The following is a 17372-nucleotide window of genomic DNA, read 5'->3' as shown; positions in this document are numbered from 1 at the left end:
CCTGACTTCTGAAGGGCCCCACAAAACCCCAACTTTACAATTTTTTCTAATGACACCAAATTTGGTTTCATATGTGCAATTTTAACATTAATAGTACATAATATTTTTTATATATTGAAAAATATGGTTAACATGTATTTTTATTTTCCCTGTGTCTCTCTTTTTTTTTAAAAGGCCCATTATTTCCTTCTGCCCGGGGCCTCAACCGACCTTAATCTGCCCCTGAGCAGAGGGGTTGCCAGTAGAAGACACATGCTGAAACCCACAGGGGAGAGAAAGCTAGAGCCTGTCCATCAAATAGTAATAAGTGTTTTTTGGCTAGTGTGAGGCTGGGTGGGGAAAGCCTTAGGATACTGGTTCTCCTGCCCAAACACATCCAATTAGAAACTCTATAGATACAGCAGAAAAGTCCATATTTTATCTAGCCCTTCCAGTGATTCTGATGCAGTTAAAGTTTGAAAATCAATGCTAGAAAGTTACCTGAGCATGCGATGAAGCTATTTTGGTATTATAAATTTAATTTCATGCTATTACAGAATTGAAGGGAAATAAGAAAAAGGGATTGTAATAGAAAGAGAGCATGTTCCTCATCTCATACTGCAAAATAAATAATAGATAAACTGAAAAGTTAAAATAAAGAATGGATGGAAGATTATTTTAGCATAAGGTCAACAACAGAACTTGAAAGGAAAAGATTAATAGCCTTGTTTTTGCAACAATTTAAAACATTTGTAAAATACATAAATAATAAAATGTATGTAATATTAAAAAATTAAAAAGGAAACAAATTAGAAGGAAATATATGCAACATATATCTCAGATAAAAAACTAAACAGTTAACTGAAAAAATAACCTGTAGAAAAATGGGCAAAGGACATAATTTAAAAATTCACAAAATATAATACAATAGCTGATAAACACATGTGAAAATATTCAAGTTTACAAAAAATAATAAATACAAATTAAAATAGAATAGTGTATTGTACTTACCAGATGGAAACTTAATTGTTCACTATTAGAATTCCAAGTTGCTATTAGCATTAAGAGCATCAAGAATATTAATGCTATATGAAATGGGGAGGGGAGGAGAAACTGTTACAAAATAACATAAATCAATAATATTCTAATTTTGAAAAAAACACAATTCTGTATGTATATGGATATAAAAATAAGGAAAAGATATTGAGCAAAATGTTACCAATGGTTAGCTCTGGGTTGTGGGACTGAAACATTTTTTTCCTGTTCTTTATATACCTTTTTGTTGTTCTGCATATACTTCTATTGTCTCCATTATGTGATAAACATGTATTCCTTTTCTTAGTTTTTTTCTTTCTTTATGTATTTTATTTATTTATTTATTTTCCAAATGAGAGGAGGGAGATAAAGAAACAGACTCCTGGCCCTGGCCCGTTGGCTCAGTGGTAGAGCATCGGCCTGGCGTGCAGGAGTCCTGGGTTCGATTCCCGGCCAGGGCACACAGGAGAAGCACCCATCTGCTTCTCCACCCCTCCCCCTCTCCTTCCTCTCTGTCTCTCTCTTCCCCTCCAGCAGCCAAGGCTCCATTGGAGCAAATATGGCCCGGGCGCTGGGGATGGCTCCATGTCCTCTGCCTCAGGCGCTAGAATGGCTCTGGTTGCAACAGAGCGACGCTCCGGATGGGCAGTGCATCACCCCCTGGTGGGCATGCCGAGTGGATCCCGGTTGGGCGCATGCAAGAGTCTGTCTGACTGCCTCCCCGTTTCCAGCTTCAGAAAAATATAAATAAATAAATAAATAAATAAATAAATAAATAACAGACTCCTGCATATGCCCTGACCAGGATCCACCCCACAACCACTGTCTGGGGCTGATGCTCTGCCCATGTGGTGCCATGCTCTGCAACAGAGCTATTTTTAGCACCTGAGGCAGAGGCTCTACAAAGCCATACTCACCACCTAGCCCCCTGAACCAATTGAGCCATGGCTGCAAGAGGGGAAGAGAGAGAAAGAAGCTGATAGAGAGGTGGAGAAACAGATGGTCGGTTCTCCTGTGTGTCCTGACCAGGAATTAAACCTGGGACATCCACATGCTGGGCCAGCTCTCTACCACTGAGCCAGCCAGCCAAGGCCTTCTTAGTTTTTTTGTTTTGTTTTGTTTTGTATTTTGTATTTTTCTCAAGTTGGAAACGGGGAGGCAGTCAGACAGACTCTCGCATGCACCCAACCAGGATCCACCAGGCATGCCCACCAGGGGGCGATGCTCTGCCCATCAGGGGCGTCGCTCTGTTGCAACCAGGGCCATTCTAGCGCCTGAAGCAAAGACTATAGAGCCATCCTCAACGCCTGGGCCAACTTTTGCTCACATGGAGCCTTGGCTGCAGGAAGGGAAGAGAGAGACAGAGAGGAAGGAGAGGGGGAGGGGTGGAGAAGCAGATGGGCGCTTCTCCTGTGTGCCCTGGCCGGGAATTGAACCCAGGACTCCTGCACGCCAGGCTGACGCTCTACCACTGAGCCAACAGGCCAGGTCCTTCTTAGTTTTTTCTAATTAGGAAAATACTAAGCCATGCCAAAGTGTGGCCAAAAGTTGGAAGAATGATGCTTCAATATCCCATCACTCAAAATTAGAATATAACAAACCATAGAACTTGGTAATCTTGAGATTTGAGGGTTTCATCCTCACAGCTACCACCCTCAAGAGGAAAGAGAGGAAAGGGAGATGCAAAAATAAAACTGGAAAAAGTACTCCAGCTAATCAAAGAATCTCAAGTTTCTTCTAATTTGATTGTTAAGTAACATGTAAACATTGAGCTGCTCTTATTTGTTGAGTAAGTGCCAATAGTGTGGGTTTGTTTGTTTAAGTAATATGGGGGGGCGGTGTTCACGCTTCCTACAAAATGTATGTTTTGCACTAAAACTTCAGCCTATAATGTGAAGGCTTTGTTTGGCACAAGGCTAGGAGCAAAACAGTAATTTAAAATGGTCCCATAACACCCCCTTGTGGCTTCCCCTGTATCAGATTGGGCAACAGCCTAACCAGCCCAGAGGAGAGAGATACACTGCTCTTAATAAATTCAACAAATATGTGTAGATTCTCTATTCTGTGCCAGTTACTAACTATACTAGGACAAAATGCCACTAAATCCCGTCGCAGTTTATTCAGGCCATATTAGCATTCCTAAATATTCACTTTTTTAGGCTGACCATACATAAAAGTTATGAGATCATAAAAGTTGAGCTTCACAAACTACTGTCTTTCAAATATGGCTTCATCTCCTGGAAGATAGTTGAAGGGATTCTGGAGTAATCTGTGATTGTTACTATTCAGATGTTGGTTGATAAGTATCGATAATCAGAAAAAGCACTGCTGATGTGGATTAATAGACACAGATTGTAGCCTTTACTACCCGAGTACCCTTGAGCACGTGTAATCCACATGGGAATCATTCATCCACTTAACAATCACTTAAACTTGGTGCTGAGGCTACATATATGAGTAAGACCTAGTCTCTAGCGCCTCATAAACTCGCTTTACTAATTTGTAAATTAGGACTAACTAGCTCAACTCTAGTCAAAAAGATTAAACATATGACTGCTCTCGGACAGAAATTTTCATTTTTGAAACTGGGTCCACGGGTTTAAGCTTATTTAATATGCTATATCTACTCATAAACACTCAAGGTTGGAAAAGGAATCAAATCATCTTGCAATCCCTATACTTAGACATTAATTCCACCAAGATTTCTGGAGTCAAGGAATCCGGGTGAAGCTTAATAATGACGCATGGTCTTCAACAGCTTCGCCCTCCTACCCGTGGACAGTATCCAAGCCCTGTGTGGTTCTCTGGCCGACGACAGTGAAACCATGACGTGGGGGTTGCCCTTTCCGTGGTACACTGCAGGCTGCAGCCACGCGGAGGGGTTTGAAATGCTGTTATCTGCCCAGCCTACCTCGTGCAAGGCCATTCTCGCACGTCGGCTGGAAGAGGCGGGGGGAACAGGGGCTGCTGGCACGAGGAGCTTCTCCCACTTCTCCCGGGAGGGAGGAAAGGCTGGGAGCAGGTTGGGGTAATTTTCTCCGCGGCCCCGCCTCAGGCTTTCTAAGGGTGGAATCACCCGCTCGGCTCGGAAGGGGCGGTATCCTGCGCGGAAGGCGCTGCGGCGGCGCAGAGGCGCCGGCAGGGAAAGCGGGCCGCCGGCCCACCCCCGGGACAGAGGTCGGTGGTCCCTCCCAGGCCGTGAGTGCCGCGGGCCCGCGCAGCCCGGTCCCTGCCCCCACTCTCCCCGTCACCTCTCCGCCCTCCCGGCGGGCCCTGAGCTGCGCGGCGCAGGCGCGGAGCGAGGCGGTGAGTGTGGTCTCCGACTCCGGGCCTGGAGCCCGGCCGGCCGGGTGCAGGGCGCGCGGGAGGGAGAGGGGCTGGCCCGGCCGAGCGTGTGGGAGCGCGAGGGCCCGGCGGGCGGCCCGCCTCCGCTCCGTGCGCCCGCGGACGGGGCTGCGCTGCCTCTCCGCTCGCGGCCGCCGCCTCGGAGCTGCCTGGGCCGGCCCGCGGCCCCCGGGGACCGGTGCGTGTGCAGGCGGGGCGGGCGTGCGGGGCTGTTGCCCACCGCAGAGGGCTGCAGGGACGGATGGCGTCTTTCAAACCAAAACGCTGCCTCCGTTTCCTGGCGGGATGGCGGCTCCCTCCCCCATCCCGAACTGTTCCACCCCCGGTGGCAGACGCCGCGGCCCCGGCTCTCCTTGCCCCTGCTGCTCTTTCCTTGTGACCGTTTACCGTCCGTGGGTCGGGAGTCCCCGCTAGCCTCCGCGCCCGGGGGGAGCCGTGCTGGCACGGGGTGCAGGCGGCTGGGGCCGGGCGTGCCCGTCGGTGCCGCGCTGGCCCGCAGGCCCCTCGGGCGGCGCATCCCCGTGCTCGCGCCTCGCGCCGCGGCCGGCCTGCCAGCCTGTGCCAGGCTAAGCGCTCCGTAGGGCGTCGTGCTGTACGTACGTCCCTTGTGCTTTCGTTTATTCTGTGCAGCTCAGGGACACGAATAATTTGAAGCAGTTTATCTCTGCAAAGAGCTCAAAATTTGTAGTTCTGCAAAGACGGACACTAGTGGGTTCTAATTCAAGCTCTCCAACATTTTTGTATTGAAATTCTTTTAACATCTGGAAACCGTGCGTATTTTTAAATGAGGGCGGAAAAGAACGTGCTTTTAAAACTTTAAAATAAAAATCTAGCTTTTTATTGTAGATGCTTGTCTTATTTTTATACCATTCAGGAAGAAAATATTTGCATGAAAGGTCTTTCCGTTTGAAAGTAAGTGCCTATTATGTGTACTCTGTGTTTTTTACATAGACATGCTTATTGTTGAGAAAGAAACAGGTGGAACGATACTGAACATGTGTTTTTTAAGTTGCTTTTTAACATTAATGTTTCTTGTGGCATGATACTAATTTTTGTAATTGTAAAATGTAAATAAATATACCTTGGCATAGGAAAATTTTAGAAGTGTATACCCTAGAATGTTAGTAGTGATTTTTTTTGCGAGTGAATAAATTCTAGGTGATTTGACTAATTTTAAAATGTTTTTTGATTTTCTTGTAGTGACATGTATTGCATCTGTTTTTTGCTCTTTTTAAAAAAAAAAAATGTTGTCACTTTTGTTTCTTGATTGATTTTAAGAGAGGGAGAGAGAAACATCAGTTTGTTTCTACCCATTTATTTGTGTGCTCATTGGTTGATTCCTGTATTCATTGGTTGATTCCAGCATATGCCCTGATGAGATTGAACCCACAACTTTGGGGTATCTGGAGTTTGCTCTAACCAACTGAGCTACAGGGCCAGGGCCATCTGGAGTTTGCCTTTAAGTGGGGAAGAGGGGTAAGTGATTCAGAATCTTCCCCATGAGAGGAAATGCTTATATGACATCTAAGTAAAAGCCAAACTCCTTCATCTGGGCAGTTATGCATACAAAAAGCACATGAAAACATTTGCTGAAATAAAGGTTGGGTTAGCATTTTGGGTCTTGAATGGGCGATTTACCATCTTGCTGAAAAGGAGGTCCAACAAGCATTTGGATATTGTTTAGCCCTGAGTAGGAGTCAAACTGTTTTCTTATCAGGGTGACCCTATTTCTTTCACCTGACAATATGAATCCAGACCAGCTTGCCACATTAATTTTAATGCCATGCTTGGTTTTCTTTTCTTATTCCTCATGTTGGAAAGAATTTGAAGTGTATTCTGAAGTAAAAAGAGGCTACTTGAACATGCTCAGTTTTCAGTGTCCCTGATACCTATAGCGCAGTTAGAACATGAAGGGTAAAGCTTTTGGCTGCATAAATTCTGGAAGTGTACAAAAGCTGTATCAGGAATAAGTCTTAGAATTTTGCTTTATTACATAAATAGGAAACTTTCTTTTTTTGATTTTTTAATGTACTTAATTGGGATGGGCTCAAGAAATGCTATTTGTTTTGTTAGCTGAGGCATTACATGTATTGACATCATTTCTGTGTATCTCATGGTTGTCAGTTCTTTGGGTGATTCCCCTCTCCTCCTCCCAGTTGGTGGCTGAGTAAGAACTGGAAGCAAGATGTAACTTGCTGGTAAATGAAGATTTACTCACACAGTTAGCTGATCAAAATCCAGGAGTCAGAAGACATGCTTTTTAATCTCTGGTTCTGCCACTTTGTTGACTTTTACTGAGTCGTTTTCCTCATCAGTAATGTTGGTTGGGTTTGATATAATAGCTCCTCTATGTACCTCACAGGATTGTTGTGAAGGTCAAGTAAAATAAGGGTTAGGAAAATACTCACTAAACTAAAAAGCACTGTTTTATTTATCATGTGATCACATCACCTGGAGCACTAAATAGTGAAGCACTTAGTAAAGCAACAAAAATATGTGCATCTCAGTTCCTTACCACTAAAAATGAAATGGTCTTAGTAATGATGCAAAGTCCTACCTGCTCTGTATATCACTTTGTTGATAAGAAAAGCAGCATGTAAAATGGGTGGAGAAAACCTCTTTTTCTAACATCTTTTACTTGCCCACTGCTACAGTGGAAAGAATACTGAAATGGAAGAGGCAATTCTGATTCTGACACTAATCTTTTACTTGAATTAAGGAGATCACTTCATCTCTCTATTTATTTCCAAGGCTTGGACTTTAAAGATAATTAGATCTTCATTCACCTCCCAATCCTACCACTTACTACTGACTTTACTATGCCTCAGTTTCCACATCAACAAGGGGTAAATAATGAATTTGAGAGTGTATTGGATTTTTTTTTTTCTGAAGTTGGAAACGGGGAGGCAGTCAGACAGACTCCTGCATGTGCCCAACCGGGATCCACCCAGCACGCCCACCAGGGGGCGATGCTCTGCCCATCTGGGGCGTTGCTCTGTTGCAACCAGAGCCATTCTAGCGCCTGAGGCAGAGGCCACAGAGCCAACCTCAGCGCCCGGGCCAACTTTGCTCCAATGGAGCCTTGGCTGCGAGAGGGGAAGAGAGAGACAGAGAGGAAGGAGAGGAGGAGGGGTGGAAAGGCAGATGGGCGCTTCTCCTGTGTTCCCTGGCTGGGAATCGAACCCAGGACTCTTGCACACCAGGCTGATGCTCTACCACTGAGCCAACCGGCCAGAGCCTGAGAGTGTATTGGATTTTGCATCACAGGATATGTAAGATAATGCATAGTCTGGCACATAATTGGTGCTCAGTAAGTAATCATTATTATTTTTATTTATTTACTTTTAATTCAGCAAGAGGAAGGGAAGCAGAGAGACAGATTCCTGCATGCGCCCCAACCAGAATCCATCTGGCCAGCCCACTAGGGGGCGATGCTCTGCCCATCTGGGGCATTGCTCTGTTGCAACTGGAGCCATTCTACCACCTGAGGCTGAGGCCATGGAGCCATCCTCAGTGCCCAGAGCCAACTCCCTCCAATAGAGCCATGGTTGCAAGAATGGGAGGAGGAGAGAGAGTGGGAGAGAAGTGAGAGGAGGGAGGGGTAGAGAAGCAGATGAATGCTTCTCCTGTGTGCCCTGACCAGAACGAATCTGGGATATTCACACACTGGGCAGATGCTCTACCACTGAGCCAATAACTAATCATTATTATTCTAATGTTAAATAACCTATAAGGACTTTACTAATTAAAAGTCTGTGATTTGCCTGACCAGGTGGTGGCGCAGTGGATAGAGGGTCGGACTGGGACATGAAGGACCCAGGTTCGAGACCCTGAGGTCTCCAGCTTGAGTGCGGGCTCATCTGGTTTGAGCAAAAAGCTCACCAGCTTGGACCCAAGGTCTCTGGCTCGAGCAAGGGATTTCTCGGTCTGCTAAAGGCCCTTGGTCAAGGCACATATGAGAAAGCAATCAATGAACAACTAAGGTGTCACAATGAAAAACTGATGATTGATGCTTCTCATCTCTCTCCATTCCTGTCTGTCCCTGTCTATACCTCTCTCTCTGTGTCTGTAAAAATTAAAAAAAAAAAAAAAGTCTGTGATTTGATGTTTGCTTTCCATTACATATGCTTTCATTATGGCTGAATAAATTCGTGCAAAATTACAGTCCTATTTTGGTGTTAAGATATAGCTATAGAAAGTAAATTCACTCAAAGAAATATGCATATTTACATATACTTACATATTTATCAGTATATACAATATTGAGTACTTAATACAGTATATTCAAAAGAATATTATACTTGAGTTAATTCTGTATAACTTTCCAGTTGATCAAAGATCTTGGTACTATTGTATTCTTGAGTCTGAGAAATGAACTACATTTTGACTTCTGTTATGTTTTTCCTACAGGTAATTTTTACCATCTGAAAACTTTCGTGTAATTCGTTTTTTCTCATTTCTATATTAAGAATTATAACAAGTAAGTGGAATGTGGTGAAACAAATGAGTCAATTTTTGTAACCGTACATGAGAATTTAATCATACTTGGGTTGTTGCCATAGCTGTTTTGTTCTCTATAGCAGTGGTCCCCAACCTTTTTTGGGCACAGACTGGTTTAATGTCAGAAAATATTTTCACAGACCGGCCTTTAGGGTGGGATGGATAAATGTATCACATGACCGAGACAAGCGTCAAGAGTGAGTCTTAGACGGATGTAACAGGGAATCTGGTCATTTTTTAAAAATAAAACATCGTATTGGCCAAGAGTTTGCTTAAAGGCTTTTAATCACTGTAAAAAAAAATAGAGGACTGGATGAAGAAGATGGGGCATATATACACCATGGTATACACGGTTCAGCTGGGAGAGGTGATGACATCGGATCACTAACAGCGGAATGGTGGAGTCTTGGTAGCATTGTGCGAGGTGAAATAAGCGAATCGGAAAAGAACAGGAACTGCAGGATTCCATACATTGGTGGGACATAGAAGCGAGACTGAGAGGCATGGACAGAAGTGTGGTGGTTGCGGGGGGGGGGGGGAGGGAGGGAGAGGGTGAGGGGTACAGAGAGAACTGGATGGAGGGTGGTGGAGGATAGTCTCTCTTCGGGTGATGGGTATGCGGCAGGACTGGATGACAGGATGGCCTGGAGATGTTTTCTTTGAGTGTATGTACCCTGGTTTGTTGATGTCACCCCATTAAAATAAAAATTTGTTTATAATAAAAAATAAATAAATAAATAAAACATCGTTCAGACTTAAATATAAATAAAATGGAAATAATGTAGGTTTTATTCTTTCTCTGCGGACCGGTACCAAATGGCCCATGGACCGGTACTGGTCCGGGGGTTGGGGACCACTGCTCTATAGAATGTTGAAGAACGCCTGACCTGTAGTGGTGCAGTGGATAAAGCGTTGACCTCGAATGCTTGAGGTCACTGTTTCAAAACCCTGGCCTTGCCGGGTCAAGGTTCCTCCCCCCTTTCTCTCTTTCTTTCTCTCCCTCTCTCTCTCCCTCCCCCCTTCTCCCCTTCTCTCTCTCTCTCTAAAATCAATAAATAAAATCTAAAAAAGATATAGAGTGTTGAAGGTGACCTTTTAAGTAAGAAAAGAATTTTTTTCTTGAAATATTTTGAGTTTCAATGTGATGCGTATTTTTTCTGGAAGCCAGGGAAGCAATACAGATTTGTGGAAATACATTTTTTAAGGGAGCATATCTATCTACCTTTTGCTTAAAAACTCAGAATTTTCCCAATTGTAAGAAATGTACCAATTTAAGGCTTATTGTTGTTACCAAGTTCGCACAATTATATCAACAGTTGAGAAAAAGATGTCTCAAACTCAGAAAAAGAAACAGGAGCTGGTGTCCTGCCTTTTAACTTGATTAGAAAAATAAATTTAAAATATAAACAGAGGCATTTTTTAACATTTCTCTTATGAAGTAGATTTTCCAGTGGCACACACATTTCTTATTGCTGATAAATTCTTTGGTTAGAAGGAATATCTATTTTTTTATTTTTTTGAAGGAATTTTTATAACATTAACTAGTTATTTCTGACATATTTGTTCAATTTTCTTGTGTTTTAGATTGAAAAGATATGAATGAATATCCTAAGAAAAGAAAAAGGAAGACTTTACACCCTTCTCGTTATTCAGGTCAGTGAATTATTTTAAAGTTAGGCTATGGATTAATTTCCATGAATTTACATTCTGATCTATTTTTTCATAAATGTTTGGATAATAGTTCAATATTTGGATCAATTTTTAGGTTAAAGAAAATTTTTAAATATGTGAGTATAAATTCTTGTCTGTCATGTGCTGGGCATATGTCAGAACTTACAGACATTATTCAGTCCTCATAACTTTAGGGTTTATAGATATTTAACCCTTTGAGTAGTACGAACGTTCATGTACGTCCTCATGCCTCCTGACCATCCAGAGTACGATCGCACAAAAATTTTTATTTGAAAAATGTGTAAGGCAACATTAAAAAAAGGCTAATGTATATTCTCCTTGTTCTATAAATTGGTTATCAAACAGACATGATTTTAAGTTAATAAAACTAACTGGAACTAATTTCATTTTCTGAAGGAAAAAAAACCTCCCCGGGGGTCAGTGAGCATGAAAAAAACTCACTACTCAAAGGGTTAAAATTAAATATCCAAGGTCAGATACTTACACAGAATAATGTGAGATTTGCCTATGTGTTTCCGCCGCTTGTGCTTAAGGCTCAGCAATAACCTTCTTGGAAGATATTTTACATGATTGGGGAACATATCTTTTTCCTGTGTATTACTCTCAGAAATGTGAACTTTCATTTCAATTGTGAAACTCTAGATCCTTTGGTTGAGGTTAGCTCTACTGTGTTGGCAGTAGTAAGAAGTCTTTGTGGCTATATACTTTAATATACTTTACATACATGAACTTGGACCAGTCTCAAGCATACCTGTTAGCCCACCCAATCTACACATTCTTCATACCTAAGGAAATTAAGTCTGGTTTACTGTGTCCTGGCTCCTCCCAGACAAGACTTAAAATGACTGTATTCAGAGGTTCTAACCAGTCCACAGACCATTTTTCCTATGCATTATGCTTTCTCTGCACTACATAGAACATCTTCTTGGTAGTTAATTTAGTATTTTTTGCAGTTAACTCATTTATTGCATATTTTTATTGTGGGATTCTGACTGTAAGGTAAATGTATCTTTGCTTCGAAGCATTATATTTTACACTGTAATTTATGGTTCTTTCAAAGCTCACTGTTACTATCAGATCTGAAATAGAAATGCTATCAGAATTGAGGGTAGTGTTACTTTATTACAGATACTATAAACGTATGTATGTTGAATATAAAGGGATGGCTGTCATTAAATGCATGTGTGTTTACTGTACTTAAAATTTATTTGTGTCTATGTTCAGATTCCTCCGGAATAAGCAGAATTGCAGATGGATTCAATGGAATTTTTTCTGATCATTGTTATAGTGTCTGTTCTATGAGACAACCGGACTTAAAATATTTTGACAACAAAGGTATATCTAATATTTTCCAAAATATTTTTCTTTAAATTACTTTTATAATCATTTTTGCTTATTTGAAAATGTGAATTGTGATTTTATTTCATTTTATATTTCTGTGTTATGATTTCAAAATGGACAAATGTTTAAATGCAAGAAAACAAACTTTTTTGTAATAAAGCAAGGAAGTAAATTTTAATTTTTAATATTATTTTAGCTATATAAATAAAAAGCACATTTTCCTAAATCCATTTTAGTTGGTTAGGAATTGGTGACAAAGCAGGAGTGACCCAGAGTTGGAGATATTTATGGTGAAAGGTTAAGAAGAGTGTTACACATGGTTCTTCTGCTTGGCTATGTTTTTTGGTCTGGATTGCTAATGGAAGGAAAGAATTGAGGGTGAAGAGTTTGGTCTTTGTCAGTCTTTCATTTTCTGGTGACCTCTTTTCTAGAGCATTGGGTAAATGATACCAGCTTGCATTTGTTTTCTCCTTCCTCTGCAATCATCACAATTCCCAGTTCCCTTGAGCTCCTATTACATATACAGAACCATAAATTACTAAAAGTTGTATGGAGCCAGAGACATCATTATGAACTCATGTCTGACTTAATACAGACACGTTATATACAGAAATATTTATAGGTATGTCTATATATACATGATAGTGTACACAAATATATTTTTTGTTCTGTTAGCTGAGAGGGCATAAAAGAAATGACACCGCAGTGGCAGTGAGCAAATCTAGTGCCCAGGTCTTGGTTTCTAATACCATTCTCCAATGAAAGGAACTAGTGCTTCTTGGAGAAATGGCTAATTCTAGTTCTGGGAAAGGAAATATATAAGGTAAGCCTGAAAAATCTTATAGTTCTGGCAAATAAGGAAGTAATGAAAACACACACATACACACACTACAGGTATGCCAAAGGAGCACAGGTGCCAACTAAAAGAGCTTCCAGTAGCCAAAGCTGGAACAGTTTGAGGGGGGGGAAATAAGTAGCCATGAGCCTGGCCTGTGGTGGCACAGCAGATAAAACTTCAACCTGGAATGCTGAGGTCACCAGTTCAAAACCCGGAGCTTGTCCAGTCAAGACACATAAGAGAAGCAACTACTATCAGTTGATGCTTCTGCTGCTCCTCCCTTCTCTCTCTCCTCTCTCTAAAATCAATTTAGAAAAAGTAGCCATAAGTTCATACTGATATAAATAAGTGATTGAATAAATAAATGAGAAGAAACAAATCTCTTGTACTGAAGAATTCCAAGTTATTCATAAAGATCAGTGGTAGCCAACTGGGTCCCTACCACCCACTAGTGGGCATTCCAGCTTTCATGGTGGGCAGTAGCAGAGCAACCAAAGCATAAATAAAAAGATATTTAACTATAGTAAGTTGTTTTATAAAGATTTATTCTGCCAAACTTAGCGAAAATTCGACATAAAGTACTTGGTAAGTTATTATATGCTTTAACTTGCTGTAACTCTGCTTTATAAATCACCATTACTGTGGAACCGGTGGGCGGTTAGAAAATTTTACTACTAACAGAGATACAAAAGGGAGCGGTAGGTATAAAAAGGTTGACTACCCCTGATATAGATAGTCCTTCCTCAAGAAGGTAGAATGTGAATTCTCACTTCATAAGTGTGGACTGTACCTAGTGACAAGCATAGAGTATGGAAAGTAAAAGTGACTTTACGGAAGAGAAACCTCATAAATACTACGCCAACCATGTGATCAAGGTCAATATCAACAGTAGTTAAATCATGTTAATGATATGTACCATTGATAGGATGTAATAAAAATGGCACTTTGCCTCTGTGGTCTGCTCTCAATAACCCATAATCCCAGTCAGATCATGCAAAAACAACAAACAAATTTTAATAGTGGGACACCCTAAAAAAACCTGACTCGTCCTCAAATTGTCATGGTCACAAAAAACAAAGATAGTCTGAGAAACTGCCACAGCTAGAGAGACTTGACAGCTAAATGTCATATGGGATCCTGGAACAGAAAAGAACATTAGCTACAAACTAAGGAAATCCACCATGGCTGGTTGGCTCAGAGGTAGAGCATCGGCCCAGTGTGTGAATGTCCCAGGTTTGATTCCTGGTCAGGGCACACAGGAGAAGCGCCCATCTGCTTCTCCACCTCTCCCCCCTCCTGCCTCTCTCTCTCCCTCTCCTGCAGCCATGGCTCAATTGATTCAAGTAGAGGTGCTAAAAATATCTCAGTTGAGAGCATGGCCCCAGCTGGGCAGTCTACCCCCCAGATGGCAATTGCGGGGTGCATGCAATAGTCTGTCTCTTCATCTCCCTTCTGCTCACTTGGAAAAGGACATGCATTAATTAATTAATTAATTAAACAAAAACAGGCATTCTGGATGAAGTATGGACTTATTAAGAAGTTATCAGTATTGGTTTTTTTTCTTTTATTTTTAATGTTTAATGCTTTGATATAAATAATAAGTGTTTTTCCAAATTCTTCTTTACAGATGATGATTCTGATACAGAGACATCAAATGACTTGCCAAAATTTACAGATGGAATCAAGGCCAGAAACAGAAATCAGAACTATCTGGTTCCTAGTCCCGTACTTAGAATTCTAGACCACACTGCCTTTTCTACAGGTTAGGGAAACTAAGTAACAGCATTTGCTTTTTTTCATGTACCAGTGAAGAAATAATGCATAAAATAAATATTTGCCAGTTATTTCTTTAATAAGTCTTATTCATGAATAGTAAAAATAGGTTTATTTTTTCAGAAAAATCTGCTGATGTTGAAATTTGTGATGAAGAGTGTGACTCACCTGAATCAGTCAACCAGCCAACTCAAGAAGAGAGTCCCATAGAAGTTCACACTGCTGAAGATGTTCCAATTGCTGCAGAAGTGCACGCGATATCCGAAGATTATGATATCGAGACAGAAAACAATTCCTCTGAGAGTCTCCAGGACCAAACCGATGAGGAGCCACCAGCTAAACTTTGCAAAATTCTTGACAAAAGTCAAGCTCTGAACGTGACTGCCCAGCAGAAATGGCCTTTGCTGAGAGCCAATAGCAGTGGCCTCTATAAATGTGAACTTTGCGAGTTCAACAGCAAGTATTTTTCTGACTTAAAGCAGCATATGATCCTGAAGCATAAGCGTACTGACTCAAATGTGTGTCGAGTATGCAAGGAGAGTTTCTCCACCAACGTGCTTCTGATCGAACATGCCAAACTGCATGAAGAGGACCCCTACATTTGTAAATACTGTGATTATAAGACAGTGATTTTTGAGAACCTCAGCCAGCACATTGCAGACACCCATTTTAGTGACCACCTTTATTGGTGCGAGCAGTGCGACGTTCAGTTCTCCTCAAGCAGTGAACTCTACCTGCATTTCCAGGAGCACAGCTGTGACGAGCAGTACTTGTGTCAGTTTTGTGAACATGAAACAAATGACCCAGAAGACTTGCATAGCCATGTGGTCAATGAACATGCATGTAAATTAATAGAGTTAAGTGACAAGTATAACAATGGAGAGCATGGACAGTACAGCCTCTTGAGTAAAATTACCTTTGACAAGTGTAAAAACTTCTTTGTATGCCAAGTATGTGGTTTTCGGAGTAGACTTCATACAAATGTTAACAGGCATGTTGCTATTGAACATACTAAAATTTTTCCTCATGTTTGTGATGACTGTGGCAAAGGCTTTTCAAGTATGCTAGAATATTGCAAACATTTAAATTCACATTTATCTGAAGGAATTTATTTATGTCAATACTGTGAATATTCAACAGGACAAATTGAAGATCTTAAAATTCATCTAGACTTCAAGCATTCAGCTGACTTACCTCATAAATGTAGTGAATGCCTAATGAGGTTTGGAAATGAAAGGGAATTATTAAGTCACATTCCAGTCCATGAGACAACTTGATTATTCTCTTTAACTTCCATTATGTTAATGTAAAATAATAAACACAACTTTTTTGGAGATGTTAAAATGGATGATTTTAAACACAATTTATGAGAATTGCTTTTCACAAGTAAGGTTTTTAATTGTCTAATTTTCTTGGCATTGCTACATTTTTCAGTGTATAATTGTATACAAAATACAATAGTTTCAGTGCATGGTAGTTCATAGTTGTGACCACTCTTAGACTCTGCTGTCCTGTGCATGTGCTCTGATTTCATGAATGGATAAGAAACATGTACTAAAAACACTAGTTTCTCTTTTCATAAACATAGCTATTAATTTTTTAAAATACAAGACAAGCTTAGTTTTTCGTGTGTGATGTTTTTCAAGTACTGCAGTACCAAAACTAATGCAGCAAAATGTATAATTAAGCCCATTGATCCTCGCAGTAAGAACCAGACCCTCTTGTGTTTCCCATCAGTGATTATTCCCAAGGCTCTCTGTCTGATTCTTTTTAACAACACCAGGAGGCCAGTGTTGTAGTAGGAAGAAAAGATCCAGCTTTCTTGGCAGCCTTTTTGTCATTTTCACTTTATTTTAGCCCTTACATGTGTGTTAAATAATTTAAAGTAGGGGAAGGAATGAACTGGTAAGAGATTAGACAATGAAAATGTAACATTTCATAACTCCTAACCTGTTTACATTTCATTTTCAATTATGCAACTGCAAAGTGATGTTCAAACTTCTGATGTCAAATTATTTATTGACTGAGAAAACCACCGAAGTATTAATACAGAATTAGGAAGACGGAGAAGATAGGAGGTTGCTGGCATAATATTGTACAAATTACTTTTGATGATGGTAAAATAATCTTAGCTTCTATATTAGTTTCTTGTGGCTGCCATAACAAATTCCCAGAAACTGAGTGGCTTAAACAACAAATTTATTGTCTCAGTTCTAGAGGCTAGAAGTTCAAAATTATCTAGTTCTTTTTAAGGCTGTGAGGGAAGGATCTGTTTTGAGCCTTCCTCCTTGGCTTATGGATGGCTGTCTTCACGTTCACATGGTGTTCTCCCTTTCTGCATTCTGGCTCCAAATTCCCGTTTACAAGGACATCAGTCATTGAATTAGGGCTCACCGTAAGAACCTCATTTTAACTTGGTAAAGACCACATCCCCGAATAAAGTCATATCTTAAAGTAGTGGGGCCCAGGACTTAAACATATGAGTTGGGAAGAAGAAGGGAAACAACCACAATTCAAAAGCAGCTTCTTAAATGTATCAAAAGAGTTTCATGTATCACTGACTTCAAATTTAACAAACTGCAGCTAAAAGTATTGTTCAGGAATATTGATATAATTGAAGAAACCAATTTATGACCTGATTTTCTCACTTCAAAAACTATGGGAATTTAGTCTAAAGAATGTTGGCAACAAGAAGTGCTTTCAAAACCAGTCATTTTTGTATCTCTGTATTTTGTCATGTACGCATACCTGTATTCCTAGAAACTGCCATTCCATCTGATTGTAACTTTCCAGGTAAGGTTGTCTAACACAAATGTTTTTTAGAAAACTTAAAATTATAAGAGATTAAATTAGAAAAGAATCTTGGAAA

At 40.7% G+C, this 17372-nt stretch overlaps 1 protein-coding gene across 8 annotated transcripts; it reads left to right on the top strand.

Annotated features, from left to right (window-relative positions):
- Nucleotides 1–3899: 3899 nt before the first annotated feature.
- Nucleotides 3900–17372, top strand: ZNF639 (zinc finger protein 639). 8 transcript variants are annotated; one of them, XM_066347294.1, is made up of 8 exons: nt 3900–4320; nt 5234–5271; nt 5723–5835; nt 8770–8839; nt 10444–10512; nt 11776–11886; nt 14358–14492; nt 14627–17372. In XM_066347294.1, exons 5-8 carry the CDS (start codon nt 10455–10457, stop codon nt 15778–15780), a joined length of 1458 nt encoding a protein of 485 aa, XP_066203391.1. In that variant the 5' UTR covers nt 3900–4320; nt 5234–5271; nt 5723–5835; nt 8770–8839; nt 10444–10454; the 3' UTR covers nt 15781–17372. The 8 variants fall into 8 exon arrangements, 7 of the variants coding, with proteins under 7 accessions (XP_066203391.1, XP_066203392.1, XP_066203395.1 ...); XR_010746791.1 differs by lacking the exons at nt 5234–5271; nt 5723–5835 and having other exon boundaries at nt 14627–16861; nt 16946–17372; XM_066347295.1 differs by lacking the exon at nt 5723–5835.

This window comes from Saccopteryx leptura, chromosome 8, assembly GCF_036850995.1.
Source record: "Saccopteryx leptura isolate mSacLep1 chromosome 8, mSacLep1_pri_phased_curated, whole genome shotgun sequence".
In the NCBI taxonomy this organism is placed as follows: Eukaryota; Metazoa; Chordata; class Mammalia; order Chiroptera; family Emballonuridae; genus Saccopteryx; species Saccopteryx leptura.
This window is presented reverse-complemented; position numbering and strand designations above follow the sequence as displayed.